The following is a 16524-nucleotide window of genomic DNA, read 5'->3' on the forward strand; positions in this document are numbered from 1 at the left end:
CTCCGTTGGGAATTCCGAGGCCACGAGTGCGTTCGTAGCATGTTTTTATGGGTGTCTGTGTATGTGGTTTGTCAGCAGATGGCCTCATGTTATATCCCGTATTTTTAAACATTGGGATATTTTAAAGCGAATCGCGACAAGTTAAGGACAAGACTATTGTGGGATCCGAGGTAGAGACTTTTAACCTCCGATTTTGTTTTAATGCACAAGTTGCTTATAAATTTTAATTGGTGTGGAAATATTATTGGAGATTAGGGATTAATTAACCATGATTAGATTATTAAGTGGGATTAAAAGTTTAATTATTCACTAATTAATCCCTAAGTTGGTTACAGGTCCCACCCATGGCTTGGCCAAATTTGATTGGCTCAAGCCATGAGTGGGACATGTGTCCAACATATATACATGCTATAAATAGTAAATGGATGACAAGGAAAGTCATTCTCATCTTCAACAAACAAAGAAAACCTTAGAGAGGGAGAGAGAAACTCTCGGCCATGGCTGGCCGAGAGTGAAGCTTGGTGATTTGGATCAAAATTTGATTTTTCTTCAAGTATTTCAACTCGTTGGGAGGTGTATAATAACGTGGGATTGATCCAAGATAGCAAGAACAAGTATTAAATTCAAGGCACAAATTCTAGCCAAGTTGAGAAGTTAAGTGTTAAAGGTAAGGTTTAATCTTCTTTGGCATGTATTACGGGTGGTTTGTGCGTGTTGTAGTGCGTAGAAATGAATGAAAACCATGGAATTATGTATGTTGGTGTTGAGGCCGTGTAGGGGCTGTTTGTGTAGGGAAATGATGAATTGATTTACTTGATATTTTTGTTGTTGTTGTTATGGATTTTATGGTAAGAATGAAGGTTTAATGGTTCAAGTTGGAGTTGTAATTGTTGTGGGCTGTTGTAGAAGCTAATATGATGTTAATATAGTTTCTTGCATTTATATAAATGATGTTGCTAAACGTGTGGTTGTTGGTATGATTTGTGAAATTGGAAGAAAAGAATGTATTGATGTTATTCTTGTTGAACTTGGAAGATTATATGTCGTATGGTGTGTTGGTTGGGCTGTCTGGAATGTTGTATGGGCTGTTTGGAATGTCCTCGAGTCATGTTTGAATAGTCTCGGGTTGATACTTGAATGTATGATTAGTGATGTTGGCTTGGTTGTATGTAGTTGGCTTGAATATAAGCGAAACGTTGTCTAATCGTCTAGAGAGGAATTATTAACGTTAAGATACGTTTTGAATCTCTTCGTAGTTTAATCGTAGTTCTTGACGTCTTAATATAGGTTGAGACACTATTGGGCAGCATATACGTGTTGTGTTGCGAGTAAACGCTAAAGGTATGTAAAGCCTATCCCTTATTTCTTTTGGCATGTCCTAGATGTAAGTAAGATATGATATGAGCCTTGGGGTGATTCTATTCACAAGTTCCGAGCATGATTTATGATTCTTATTTACTTCTTGATGTTAGAACTTTCAGGATAGTTGAGCTATTGCCCTCGAGTCTTTTATATATGATTGAATAGTAAATGATGCATAAAAATTTCCTATTCCTAAAGGATTCTATAATGAATAATGTCCTTAACTTTCATAAGCTGTCTCGTATTGATTTGATACATGTCTATGATCCTTGAGACTTTCCTTAATATAGTTCGTAATGACATTTAGATAGAACTTAATATGGCTATCATCCTGACACTCAAAAATTAATTAGTCTACTTATCTATTGAGTCTCAAAAGATGATTTGGGTACATATGGTTACTTACTACTCTGCTCGTGCATACTGTTACATCTTTCACTGAGTCCCGGGCCAGGACATGTTTTCGTGCACAGCTCCACTGCATTATTCACCGAGTCCCTCACTAGAGGGCCGGGACACGTTATATGTATATGTATATGTATATGTATATGATGATATGATGACATGATGATATGATGATACGGGGATGGCGGCCAGGATGGCATATGATGGCTTTATTCACCGAGTCCCTCACTAGAGGGCCGGGACACGTTATATATATATGTATATGATGATTTTATTCACCGAGTTCCTCACTAGAGGGCCGGGACACGTTATATATGCATATGTACAGGATGATTATCTAATTATGTCACTAAGTCCCATAACGGGTTGGGTATTATATTGACACGTATGATTTATGTTTCAAAGGTAAGTCTTGTGGTTTTCTGGATATTGTACTAGTTTTCTACACTCCTTATTTCAGTATGATCCTGTTTACTATATTTCATGCTTTACATGCTCAGTACATATTTCGTATTGACCCCCTTTCTTCGGAAGGCTGCACTTCATGCCCGCAGGTACAGACGCTCGTTTTGGTGATTCGCCAGCTTAGGATATTTATTCAGCTATCTTGGAGTGCTCCCTTGTTCCGGAGCCTAACTTTTTGATACAGATCCCACTTGTTGTATATATGTGTCTGTTCAGGGGTACGGCGGGGCCCTGTCTCGTCATATGATACTGTTGTTACTCTTAGAGGTCTGTAGACACATGTGTGGGTTTGTGTATAGTTACTGTTCAGTTGTGTCTGTATGACTTATGTTTTGGGACGTTCCCCTATATTATAATAGCCTTGCCGGCTTGTATACGATGTTATCTGTTGAAAGTTGTAACTCCTTAGGAGGCAGGTTGTTGTGATATGTATATATATATGCAACAGTTTTGGGACGACGTCATGCCTTTCATATATAAGTTCCTTATTATGTTAATTGTGAGCTGATTGTAGTTAACAGGTGTATACGAGTGTCCAGCTCGGGCACTAGTCACGGCCTACGGGGTTGGGTCGTGACACCTCAGGTATTAGTCGGGATTTCGGATTGAGATTGTGTTTATTTCGAGAAATTCTGTTGCTGTTGTCTGCCATGGCGGCACCCTTACCGTCCCTGCGGCACCGCCATAGCGGTGGGATGGGCCGCTGGGGCGGCCAAGTGTATTTGTAGCCCGGCCGTCTCGGCAGTGTGAGATGTCATTGGGGTGGGACTGTCGTAGCTGTCTCGTTGCCGCTATATTAGTATCGGGTCTGTTATTTCATTTATTTGTGTATTTAAAAGCCATTAGTCTCTCATTTATTACTATTTCAAAAATTGAGCTTTTGGGATCAATTCTAGAGTATTCTTGGAGAAGATTCTTGGTGGTAAGTCCTTCTAATCTCTTTGGTATTCCATTACCCTAATCATCTTAGAATCCTTTTACCTTGTTAGTTCATTAAGTAATAGAAGATTAAAAGTGAGTTTAATGAATATTCTTTCTAGGCTTCTAAATCATGCTTTGTTGGTTGGGTTAGCTTCTTTAAGCCTTGAATTGATGATTAGAATCCTTTATTTCATAATTGCTCCCTAATTAGAGTCTAAATTGTGGAATTGGAAGTTAGGGTTTATACCCAAATTTGGGAATTTTTGCCTAGAATCTGAAATTGAGTGAATTGTTGATTATTCTAGCTTGCTAATGATGGGAATTGATCACCCGGAGGTTTAATTTCATGTTGGGACCTTTAGATTCCAAATTTCACCCTTCTAGTTCATAAACCCTATTCTATAGGTTGGGGATTTAGGTCTTGATAGAAGTAGGGTTTGTTTTGATGTTCTCCTTGATTCTAATTTCATGATTCGAATATGCTTAGACTTTCTTGATCTCGAGGCTCAAAGAAAATGAAAGGCTAAGGAATGATTGTTGGTGATATTGTTGTTCGGCCTTCCAAGTAGGTTATGATTTACCCTATAGGAAGACTTCGTGTAGGGAAACATATATTTAGACGATATTGTTGGAGAAAGCATGTAAACCTTCGGGTATGTAGTCGGGTTGGATATTGTCATAGGTTGGGCTCTGTTGTGTGATTGAGGCTAGCCACCCCGTTGTGTTGTGACTTGATTTGTGCTATTGTTGTTGGCTTGATGCCACGTGGTAATAGTAGATATTGGAGACTATTGTTATACCTCTTCATGATATTGAAGTATCTTACTTGTTGACGTTTGATACGAGGATAGTGTTCTATATGGCTTGTGTAGCCTTTTCATGATATTGTTGGTGTACCCATGCTTGGTACTCGTGATATTGATCTGACTATTGATGATGAGATCATGTTTACTGTTGAGTTGATTTATATAAGTCTTGATAGGGCTTATAGTGTTGTGACTTCCATAGCATATTTGTTGGCATCTACAACATTAATTTAGTATTTATGCATTCTTACATTCATACATGATGGAAATGGTTTGGAACTGATTAATAAAAGACTTATGGTATCTATAAGAGAAAATGTTTTAAATGCCCAATGGGAAATGGTTCCGGGTAATGTGATATTATATAATATGATTTGATAAAGATCCTCTATGGCAAAGATCCGGAGACTCGTTACCATTGGGGAAAGATCCGGAACGAGTGGTACATGGACTTGGCGGGTCCCCTTGTGCTGATATGATTGGATAAAGATCCTCCGTGGGAAAAGATCCGGAGACTCGTTATTGTTGAGCAAAGATCCAAAACGAATGGTACATGGACTGCGCGGGTCCCCCATGGGTTGTGCTACCAAGATGTCGATACTTTCATCCGGAGTACATGAGTACACAGCATTGCATTGCATCCATATTTCAACATTATTGCATTGCATTACATTATGGCTTGTGTTGATGATCCGGTGATACACTTATGTTATTTGGATTCGGATTGATTATATTGAGACTTGGCACACTTAGGATTAGATGATATAACCTAGGTGACGACGTGTACTTGGTTTCTGGTTTGCATTGACTTATACTTGTTGATTACCGGGTTATCTTACTTTATTGTCTATATTATGTTAGCTAAACTTAGTAGGCCTATGATACCTACCACTACTGTGATTTTGTACTGGCTTGCACTTACCGCATTCTTTTATAAATGCAGAATTCCAGGTTGGATCTACCTTTATTTTTCGTGGTCGATAGTCGCTCCGAGAGTTGCTTAAAGTCTATAGGGTGAGCACGAGACATCCGCCACGTTGAAGACTCTTCTTTATTTATGTCTTATTTTTTATTCCGAGACATACTCAGACTTGACATATTATTGATATTCCAGACTTTTAGATTCTAGTTAGATGCTCTTGTATGGATTAGACCAGGCTATGGGGTGTATTTCCTTACTTCCGTGTATTTTCCTTATTTTCGCATTTTCTTATTTATATTATAATTGTGAGACTTTCGCTATTTTATATTATTTGTGAATGTTGAGTTAACGGTTCGCCTACCGAGGAGGGGAAAGGTAGGTGCCCGCACGACGTAGTGAAATTGGGTCGTGACGGGATTACCCCAAGTCCATATAAGGAGACCTCTCATCTCATTAACCACTGATGTGAGACTTTTTTCATTCTTCAATAAAGGTCCATTTTCTTCAACATGGTATTAGATCAGTCAACCGAACCCAGACCATTGTTTACCCAATGTTGATTCTCCATCTCACATTGTCTATGTTTCAGGTATCCAGCCAGCCCTGAGCGTAGGGGTATTGAATCCGGCATCGACTCCTTAGTAGTGGGATGATCTCTTAATAAGGTCTTGACAATCGTCACCTCATACTTAAGCTAGCCTTTAGGATTGAGTTCCGATTGAATATCCCATTTAATTCCTTAATAACGACTAGCATGTTATAATTATAGTTCACACGTTATTACGTCAGACATCTTATAATTAAAGACTTAATAATAATGTGAAAAAAGAATTATACACCATGGATGTATTTAGCTTAAACTCGTAACTTATTGCATAAAAAAACAATTATATAAAGAAGGATTAGACAATATTTATGAATTCTTCTTATGCTGTCTTACTATAAAATTCTTGCTTAAAGTATTGCGTAGTTATAAAGTGTTATGCTTTGAGTGGTTCCTTCTAGTGCTTTTCTTTCTTTTTGGTTATACACTATTTCGGAGAACAGTCAGTGAGGTAAAGTATAAATTCAAGTTTGATATTTAGACTCCCCTATTTTAATTTATGTGAACTTATTACTATTTGAAGAGTTTATAAGGTGATTCTTTGACCACTTTTTTCTTACAATTTTTCTAAATTATTTGAATTGTAAATTATTATGACTTATAGTACTTTTTATGTAGTTTCTAAATATATAAATTTTATTTTTACAAACTTAAAAAATCTATGTTAAAATTTACTACAAAGTTATAAAGTTTGATCTCGTACTCATAAAAGGTTTCATAAATTGAAATGGAGGGAAATAGTATTGCGCAGACGACATGTGCAGAATTAACGGCTCTAACTTTTATATTGGTAGTATAAAAGATTTTTGGTACTATTAATAATTCTATCGATCATAGCAGGCCACTTATCATCTTTTACAGGTTATTAATCTATTTACTGCAGAAACTTGCTTATATTTGATTTTTCAATTATCCAATTCCATCATCATTGTTTCACTAATCTGAGAATAAAAGTTACATAGGACGAGGACCACACACACTAAGCCATTAATTATGCACAACTCAATATATTATATCATATCAATATATTTTACTTGCCCACTTTGCTGAGAGATTACGAAAGTACATTATCACTAGCAAACACCAAATTGACTAGTAATATGGTTCAGTGGTGAAGGTCCTTTGGAAAAATCTCATTTCATTTATCTCCACTAGTTGCACTTTATGTGATTTTAAGTATAATAATATAGACTAAAGTAGCTAGTTTTGAAGTTGGATTAAGATTTGACCTTAAGAAAGGGAAATCTCATTACTTAATTACAAATCAATTAATACACCACTTCAAGAAAGGGAAATCTCATTACTTAATTACAAATCAATTAATACACCACTTCAAGAAAGGGAAATCTCATTACTTAATTACAAATCAATTAATACACCACTTCTGACATTTTTTTCCCAAACACTTCTCACGATCACAATGGATAAAAATGATTGAAAGATATATAGTGGGACATGTGTAACTCATACGACCATACTTCTCAATATTTTTTCTATTATTTAGTCTTTACGCATGCTAAATACTTACTTCAAGTTAGGTGTTTACGTCAAATCGTATTTATTTATCATAGATATATAATGGCAATTAATAAAGGCGAGAATACATAGTAAATGACCTTGATCAATGTGTATATATATATATATAAATTGTCTAACAAACACTTCTAATGTTTTCATAAATTTGATATAAATATCGAGTGCAATTAAATAATTGTCCTTCCAAGCTAATATATGTGTAACTCTTTCCTAATTGCCCTTTATGTGTTTAAGTTTTAAGTAGAATATTTTAGAGTGAAATCGTTTTGAAGTAGGATAATAGATTAGCATTAAAAAGATAAGATCGAATGACCTAATCACTGATCAAATACTCCACTCTGCTTGTCACAAATCACAATGGGAAAAAAAATGATTGGCAGAGAATAATGCATCAAATTTCTGAACTTCTTTCATTCTTTCTGGTCTTCATTATAAAAATTTTGGGCCAAAGTCATATACAGCTCCTTAAATTTGTCCACAGATTCACCATAGTCACCTATTCTTGAACACCTGTATTATTAAAAAATATATCTACTGGACACTTTTTATTGATGTGGCGTAGTGTGTATACTACACACGAAACAAGAGCGTGAAAAGTTTTTATTTTGATTAAAAAAAAAAAAATTATTCCTCTTCTTCTTCATATTTTCACCTACCATCATCCACTTCCAATTTTCACCATTGTTGCCGCCATTATCGTTTATGCAAACACACACCAATCATAATTTTAAACTGACTCTCATGTCTTTGATATCTCTCCCACTAAAAGGGAATAAGAAAATTAATGTGGGTGTCAAAAAAAATTCCGGCGAAACTCCACTTTTTAGTCCAAGAATCTGTCCCAACATGTTACTATATTAATGTAATCTAACGATAATAGATCATACCTATTAAGTAAAGTTGTCAGGAATTAAAAAAAAAAATTCCCCAAGAGAAGAAATCAGATTTGGGTTCAAAAAAAATTCCGGCAACACTCTATTTTTTCCGGCAACGTTCATTCGAATTTATTAATTTTTCCGGTGAAACTCCGTTTTTAATTCTTATTTCAGTTGAGAATGAAATGGGGAAGAAGATCCTTATGCAATTATGAGAAATGGGAGGGAAGGTGGAGTGAGGGTTTGGGCTATGGCTTCTGGACGAGGATTCTAGGGAAAGGGGGAAGGAGGGATCCGGTAAGTGGGGGTGGGGTTTTAAAATTACCTTTTTTTTTTTTTTTTTTTTTTTTTTGGGGCAGAAAATAGCTTTTCTTTTATTTTTCCTTATAATTAATTAATTAATTATTATTGTGGACCCAAATGCCACATGTCCTTTTTTGATTAGTCATTACACCACGTCATAGCAAATGTAATGCACACACCTTAAACTTTTGGCTGATTATTAAAAAAGTGCCTAAGTGGTTCAAATTCGAAGTAGTTTAGGTGTTAAATTGGAACATGCGTCAATTTAGACGGGCAAGAGGAATCTCAGGATAAATTTAGGAGGCCGCTTATGACTTTGGCCAAAATTTTATTTTACAGATCTTTGCGATCCCGTTTCGAGCTCACTGACTTCAAAAATCTATAGTTAGATTAGAAACTACTATCATTGTTGTCACAACTAGATAAGTGATACAATTATACTTCACATATAATTCAAAATGATAAATTTGTCTATATTAATTCAACAGAACAAGTCATAGCTTAAAAAGAGTAATTTATTTAGTGGGAAATCATAAAGCACTAGCTAGCACCTCTCTTTTATTTTTCAAGTTACTACCCGAAATCCCGAATACCAAACATGAAGCTCTGAGCGTGAGTCTTATTAATACCACAAAGAAATAACCACATTTGCGGTGAGAGGGGGTACTAAAGTCTGACCTTCTAATGGCATGAGAGTAGAACATACACAATCTTTAATTACGAAAAGAGATGGGGCTAGAATTTTAAATTAGTGAGTTTTGAATTTAAAAAAAAGTTAGCTTATTGGGTTTCAATAAATTATATATACGTATTAAGTGAATTTCTAAATACAAATTCAAGAAAAGGACCAAAGTTATCAAATTCTACAGACGGCTTGCAACTCTACCCCTGACTATGAAATGTGCAATCTTAATCTATAATATATTGTTATTTTATACAATCCAGTATCTATCCGAAGCAGTACCAGATTTTCGCCTAAGAATAGAACACGTTACCCTATCTGTTCTAAGCTCGCATTTGCAGAATAGTAAAGAACAGTAATGTAAGGACACAACAATTATGTGGAAACCACCCGGCTCACAAGGATGAAAAAATCACGACCTACACTTCTGTAGGATTTTTTCCAAACTCCACTACAACTGTGAGCTCGTGCAAAGTCAAGTTACAAACTCTATAACCTAGGAACTAAACTTTAATTCCTATCTCACTAATCTCCTATACAAGTAAGCCCACTTCAAGTTATCCCAATTTGAAGTTGAATTTGACTAACTGTTTATACCTACAATTTATTGCTTCTACGAAAACGGATAAAGGTACGACTCGATAACCACACCTAATACACAAATCTAGACTCAAAAACTGTAAAACATAAAAACTCTATTAACCAGATTCTTCAATCTTCTTCGTAGTAGCAGGGTCACGCTTTTGTAATCAGAACTCTCTTAATTTGCTTTGATAGGGTTTGCTCAATTTTGATTTTCTCTCTTTGTGAGTGCGCAAAACTTCTTCATGAAATGACTTGAATATTTATAGCACTAGGTTTGCCCCAAGTCGGCTGAACTCAATCCCTACTACGTAAGACCCATTTTGAGAGTTAGGGTTTGAGTTGACTTGGGATTCTTGCATTCACGCGGCTTCTGTGTCCTTGTAGGATTCTGAAGCATCTTGATAATTATGGCAAGAAAAATTGTAAACTTGTCCGCGAAGTCTTTAACATAAAACACAAATTCTATTTGCAGGAGGACTCCGAGCTAGAACATGTTCTTGGACCTGGTTCTTTTACCTCTGAATCTTCTCTCTGTCTGAGATGGAATATGTCCATAAACCTGTTTCATTCATCCTTGTCCTACAACAGACCCTTTATTATCCTCTCCTAGCTCGTCCACCTATGTTTGAGATAGAACGTGTCTGCATACCTGGTTCACTAGAACATGTCTGCATACTTGGTTCACTTGCCTTGTTCGTTTACTTTGTCAATCATCAAAACTCACACGCTTTATGCCAACATATACGAAATGAAATTAAACTTACAAAGAGCGTCTTAATCCGATTTTCATATCTGTCTTTGAGATCTATTGCCGAACCTAGAATGTTTGAATCTTTAGATGACTTCTGGGGACTAACTTAAAACTGTGAATTCGTTTATCATCTCACAATACAATTTCAAGCAAACTGACAGTTGCATTCTCATTGCATCATTGGTAACCACTAGGGGCGGAGGCAGTGCAGTAATTGACAAAATACATTAATTTTGACTCAAATTCTGTATTTGTGTTACAAAGTTACATTATATTTAAATAATTTATTTAAAATTCAATAAGCAAAAAATTATGCTCCGGCCCCACGCGGTCCGATTCTTGTTTTTTGTACACGAGTCAATAGGAAATGGCACGTCCGCATATATTGGCCCCACGCTGTTTTGTTTCTTCATGACTAAGCTTTAGCGCCTGGGTCCCAATGAGCTTACATTACACCAAATCTTCTTTTAAATAAAAGTTGAATTACTATTTACTACCCCACCCAATAATGCCACCTGACTCAAAAGTTGTTATCCAATGACCAAAATACCCTTGATGACCCGTTCCTTCTAGCCTTTAAATACTACACTCTTTACCTTAGTCCCTCCCTGTTCTCCTACTACCTACCCACCCCCCCCTATAAGAAATTTCCGACCATGTTGTCCACTATTCCGGCCACTATTCTGTCCTCCGACGGACTTTTTCCGAACACCCTTCCTTCTTTTTCCGATGATTTCACTTCATGGGATTATTTTGAACCGGCTTTTACCTCCTTTGAACAAGGGGTAGAATCGGTATTTTTAGCCATGCAATCCCCAGCCCCTGAACCTGTAACTCCACATGACTCCGGTTCAGGCTCTGACAAATCTAAACCCGATTCTCCTAATTCTAGCTTCGGTTCTGACGAACCGAACCTGAATAACAATGATTGCCTGAATGCCGGCTCTGATGACTTGACTATAAACGAGAGAAAGCGAAAGCGTATGATTTCGAACCGCGACTCAGCCAGGCGGTCCCGCATGCGGAAGCAAAAACACTTGGAGAACATGAGGAGCCAAGCGAACCAGCTTAAAGTCGAAAACCGGGATTTATCGAACCGGGTTCACTTAGTAACCGGCCATTGCCAACTTGTTCAGAGAAACAACGAGATGCTAAGAACCGAATCGATTTTACTCCAACAGAGACTCGAGAATATACGTCAAATTTTACTAGCACGGCAACTTCAGCAACAATTGTACAATTCCTCTGCATGGCCATGCAATATGAATTACGTGGAACAAAGACCACAAATGATCTTTAATCAACCTATAATAAATCATCATTAAAATTAAACATGCTTGCTTCTCGTAAGCACTATATATTAAACATGGATGTTCCAAAAGAGATTTCTCTCTCTCTCTCTCTCTCTCTCTCTCTCGTTCTTGTAAATTAAAAGATGTTAATAGAATAAAATCGTCTCTAGACTATAGGAGTTTTGAGGTTGTGGGAAACCAAATGGCGGTTTTATTTTTTAAGCAAAAACCAGAGTCATTATGGTGTGTACTAAAAGTCAAAGAGACGACATATTGTTTGGCTTATTCTATATTATATAAATAAATCTAAACTGTTTTCTTTTTCTTCTTATTTTGTCTTTGATGTTGCATTTTCAACTAGCTTTGCTTACTTTTCACACTCTCAAATGCGTGCGTCTCTTCAATCATCATCTCGTCCGGAGGCTTAATTTACTGAATTTCTTAATGTAAATATATGGTTTGAATTAAAGTTATTACGGATTCGGTCGAAACCCACCCCATAGCTCGACTTTTAGCTCCGCGACTGATCTCATCTCATCATTATAGACAATTCAATGGTTAACTGGTAAATTGAGTACAATAATATGTTGTCGAAATATAAACATAGAAAGAGTTTAACTTTTATACATAACACTGAAAGAAAATTTTATATTATTAAATTACTTAATAGATTATTACATATGACTGTTCAGACGGCACGCGTTAGAAGAATAAATTCCTCAAAAGGAGGGTTGAAAACATTTTTAATCGAATGTATCATTTGCCATTATTTCACTAACTAGTCAAGACCATGAATATATCGCTTTATGTTATAATTATTTCTACTATATAGAAGAGTGAGTTTTACTCACTCTTCGTCGTCCGTCGTGGGCCCCTCCCCATAAATAAAAAATTTTGACCCCCCACCCCCATAAACACCCCCATAAATTAAAAAAAAAAAAATTCCCCCCCCCCCCCCCCCCCAAATATTAAATAGGCCCACAAAAATAAAAATAAAAAATAAAAAATTTTGGGTCCCCCCTAAAAAGTGAAACCCATCACATCCAAACTCACGGGAAAAAAAATTAGACCCCATATTAACAAAATCAAGCAATATTAAAAAAAAAAATGAATCCCGTATTAAAAAAAAATAAACAATGTTAAAAAAAAAAATTGTGGGCCTCATATTAAACACCATGCGTATCAGTAGCAAACACTAATATAATAAAGTTTTAAATACGGAAGACAAACTACAATGTTATATTAATCGTGCTTTGAACATAGTATCCCATATTGACAAAATCAAGCAATATATATATAAAAAAAGAGTTAATCTCATATTAAAAAAATAAACAATGTCCACCCCCATAAATTAAAAAAAAAAAAAATTCCCCCCCCCCCCATATTAAATAGGCCCACAAAAATAAAAAATAAAAAATTTTGGGTCCCCCCTAAAAAAAAGTGAAACCCATCACATCCAAACTCACGGGAAAAAAAATTAGACCCCATATTAACAAAATCAAGCAATATTAAAAAAAAAAATGAATCCCGTATTAAAAAAAAATAAACAATGTTAAAAAAAAAATTGTGGGCCTCATATTAAACACCATGCGTATCAGTAGCAAACACTAATATAATAAAGTTTTAAATACGGAAAGACAAACTACAATGTTATATTAATCGTGCTTTGAACATAGTATCCCATATTGACAAAATCAAGCAATATATATATATATAAAAAAAGAGTTAATCTCATATTAAAAAAATAAACAATGTCAAAAAAAAAGTTCAGACTTTGTATTCTTAGCAAACACTAATATAATAAAGTTTTAGATACGGAGCACAATAAAATGAGTTAAACGAAAAATATTTACTAAAAAAAAAAAAATGAATCCCGTATTAAAAAAAAATAAACAATGTTAAAAAAAAAATTGTGGGCCTCATATTAAACACCATGCGTATCAGTAGCAAACACTAATATAATAAAGTTTTAAATACGGAAACACAAACTACAATGTTATATTAATCGTGCTTTGAACATAGTATCCCATATTGACAAAATCAAGCAATATATATATATAAAAAAAGAGTTAATCTCATATTAAAAAAATAAACAATGTCAAAAAAAAAGTTCAGACTTTGTATTCTTAGCAAACACTAATATAATAAAGTTTTAGATACGGAGCACAATAAAATGAGTTAAACGAAAAATATTTACTAAAAATTTAAAAATAGAAGTTCTTCATGGCCCCATATTAAACACCAACCAGTATTAAAAAAAAAAAAAAAAAAAAAAAAAAAGTGGAACCCACCACATCCAAACTCTTCGGAAAAAAATGTGGGCCCCATATATATTAAACAACAACTAATATTAAAAAAAAAAATGAATCCCATATTGAAAAAACAAACAATGTTAAAAAAAAGTGCTTAGAAAATCAAACAATTAAATCAATAATGATGGATTCATTGCCACATGCGTATCAACCCATTAGTGGGAGCACATGAAATTATTGTACAGCAACATACTTAAAATACTTATATATTAAAATAAGATAGAATTTAATTACTTTTTCATTTTTCCTTACTCTAATAAATGTGAAAAGAGATTAATGTCATAAAAGAAAAAATAATATTAAATAGAGATCAAATAATTAATAAGGTAAATTAGTGAAATTTTAATTCTAATTGACGTTTCCTTAAAAAACATGTAAAAAACAACATGACAAGTAAAATGAGTTAAACAAAAAATATTTACTAAAAAATAAAAAATAGAAATTCTTCATTTAAATAGAAAATCAAATTTCTACTTCGTTTCATCTTAAACATATAAAATTAATATAATAATTTGAATTAGAATTATCCAAATCAAATTTTGATAAAAAAAATTATATGTATTACTTTACTATTACTACTGTATAGAAGAGCCAGTTTATAGAGGCAACATCGCCATCCGTATTCGGTCCTATTTTTTTACTTAAGAGTAAAAAAAATCCTTTATATTACCAACTCTTCTAAAAAGTAGATAGAAATGCTTTATTATATTTATTATGTTTACTAAAATAAATATACTTAAAATATATATATTTAAAAAATAACATACAATTTAATTACTTTTTTTATTTTTATTCTTACTCTAATAAATGTGAAAAGAGATTAATATCAAATGAAGATCAAATAATGAATAAGATAAATTAGTCAAATTATAATTATAATTCGCGTTTCCTTAAAAAATCATGCAAAAGACAACATGACAAGTAAAATGAGTTAAACCGAGAATATTTACAAAAAATTAAAAAATAGCATTTCTTCGTTTAAATAAAAAATTAATTTCTACTTTGTTTCGTTTCAAACATGTAAAATTAATTTAATAATTTGAATTAGAATTATCCAAATCAAAATTTGATAAAAAATAATAAGTATTTTACACTTTTAAATTAATCGAATTAAAATTGAAAGTATCAAGCGATGCTTAAATATTGCTATTATTTTATCTCAAAGAGAAGAAAATAGTTTTCTTTTAAACAAATCTTCTCTTTTAAAAAGTATTAATAAATTTTCGTAGCAAAACACGAATAAAATAAAGTCTTAGATACGGAGCACAAACTACAATATTATATTAATCGTATTTTGAACATAGTATGTATGTGTATATATATATATATATATATATATTCATTCTACAACTAACTTTTTATAATCGAAATGTTGGTCACTACAAAGACGGCATAGCCATCTAGTAATAGTAATAGAAAGCGAGTGAGATATGACGTACCAACTTATTGTTTTTAAAAAAAAAAGAAAAAGAAAAATTACTGAAGTCGGGGAATTTTTGGATCAAGTAGAAAGAAGAAAGGACCTTTTCCATATAATAATCAACAGAATGATGACTTTAACGCCTTTTATAAATGTAAGACCCCACCATATAGTGATTAAAGGCTTAATCCAATCAGGCCATGCCATTTTTTAATTAGACACCACAAAATTGCGATTAAGAACCTAATCCAATCAGGCCAGGCCATTTTTTGAATTATAAATCCCACAAAATTGCGATTAAGAAGATATTAGTACTTTTTGGCTTTTCCACGAGTTTGGTAAATAACAAAACTGCTTACAAACCGAAATTAGCCAAAAGTCATATATTGATCACCCCTAACTTCTAATTTTTATAACATATAAATACTCTTGATTCGACCAATTATCTTTTACGATTTTATTCAAAATATCATTTGTAATCTTCAAAATACTCTTTCTAAGATGTAAGTCTTAGCTATCTCTCTACTTTATTTATATCATTCGTCCTCTTTTAACCGTCATAAAACTGTTAAATCTATATTTTCCGTACATAGCTTCAAGGATACTTCGGTAATTTTCATAGAGAAAGTATTTATCAATCGCAGCTTTTTACCAAACATACTTACTATTTATTACTATCAATTTAAGCATTATTCAAATGCATAACTGCTTATCCGTAAAAGCAACTTAACATCTACAAATACAATAGTTGATACTTATCAACTACTTTTAATCAAATAATCTAAACGAACTCTAATAACCAAATCCAATTAGGCCATAAAATAAGAAAGAAGTTGCTTTTGTGTTTATGTCAGACCCATCTTGATTTCCCTTTCAACAAGTTTTTTATTTATTCATCAAAGAACAAAAAGTATTTTTCATTATTTTAGTGCTCAAGTTGAATAGGAATTTTTATTATGCAACGGATATTCCCCTCGTAAGGGCATACATTTAGCAAATTTCATGATAAAAAAGTACGTCATTTGATAAACAACTTCGTTTCTCTATTAGTAGACACGTATAATTTACTAGGCTTTCTTTTAAGCATATTTATTTTGTCACTATACAAGCAACACAAACAAAGAATTCCGACTATCATAATTTATATATGACACATGCTCAACCACTTGATCAGTTGAGTTTATGCAAAAAAAATTCTTTTAACTGCAACGGAAATCTCCAACTTAGGAGATGTGTAACTAAAAAACAAAATTATGACTTGCTTGAGACGCAACCTCTAAATG

At 33.6% G+C, this 16524-nt stretch overlaps 1 protein-coding gene across 1 annotated transcript; it reads left to right on the plus strand.

Moving 5' to 3' along the window:
* The first annotated feature begins 10845 nt into the window (after window positions 1-10845).
* Window positions 10846-11802, plus strand: LOC132036116 (bZIP transcription factor 11-like). The gene has a single exon (XM_059426350.1). It carries the CDS (start codon window positions 10874-10876, stop codon window positions 11540-11542), a length of 669 nt encoding a protein of 222 aa, XP_059282333.1. The 5' UTR covers window positions 10846-10873; the 3' UTR covers window positions 11543-11802.
* Window positions 11803-16524: the final 4722 nt, after the last annotated feature.

This window comes from Lycium ferocissimum, chromosome 11 (assembly GCF_029784015.1).
Source record: "Lycium ferocissimum isolate CSIRO_LF1 chromosome 11, AGI_CSIRO_Lferr_CH_V1, whole genome shotgun sequence".
Taxonomy (NCBI): domain Eukaryota; kingdom Viridiplantae; phylum Streptophyta; class Magnoliopsida; order Solanales; family Solanaceae; genus Lycium; species Lycium ferocissimum.

Excerpts from the sequence above, each read along its gene's own strand:
- LOC132036116 (XM_059426350.1), top strand. The coding sequence starts at position 10,874 with ATGTTGTCCACTATTCCGGCCACTATTCTGTCCTCCGACGGACTTTTT.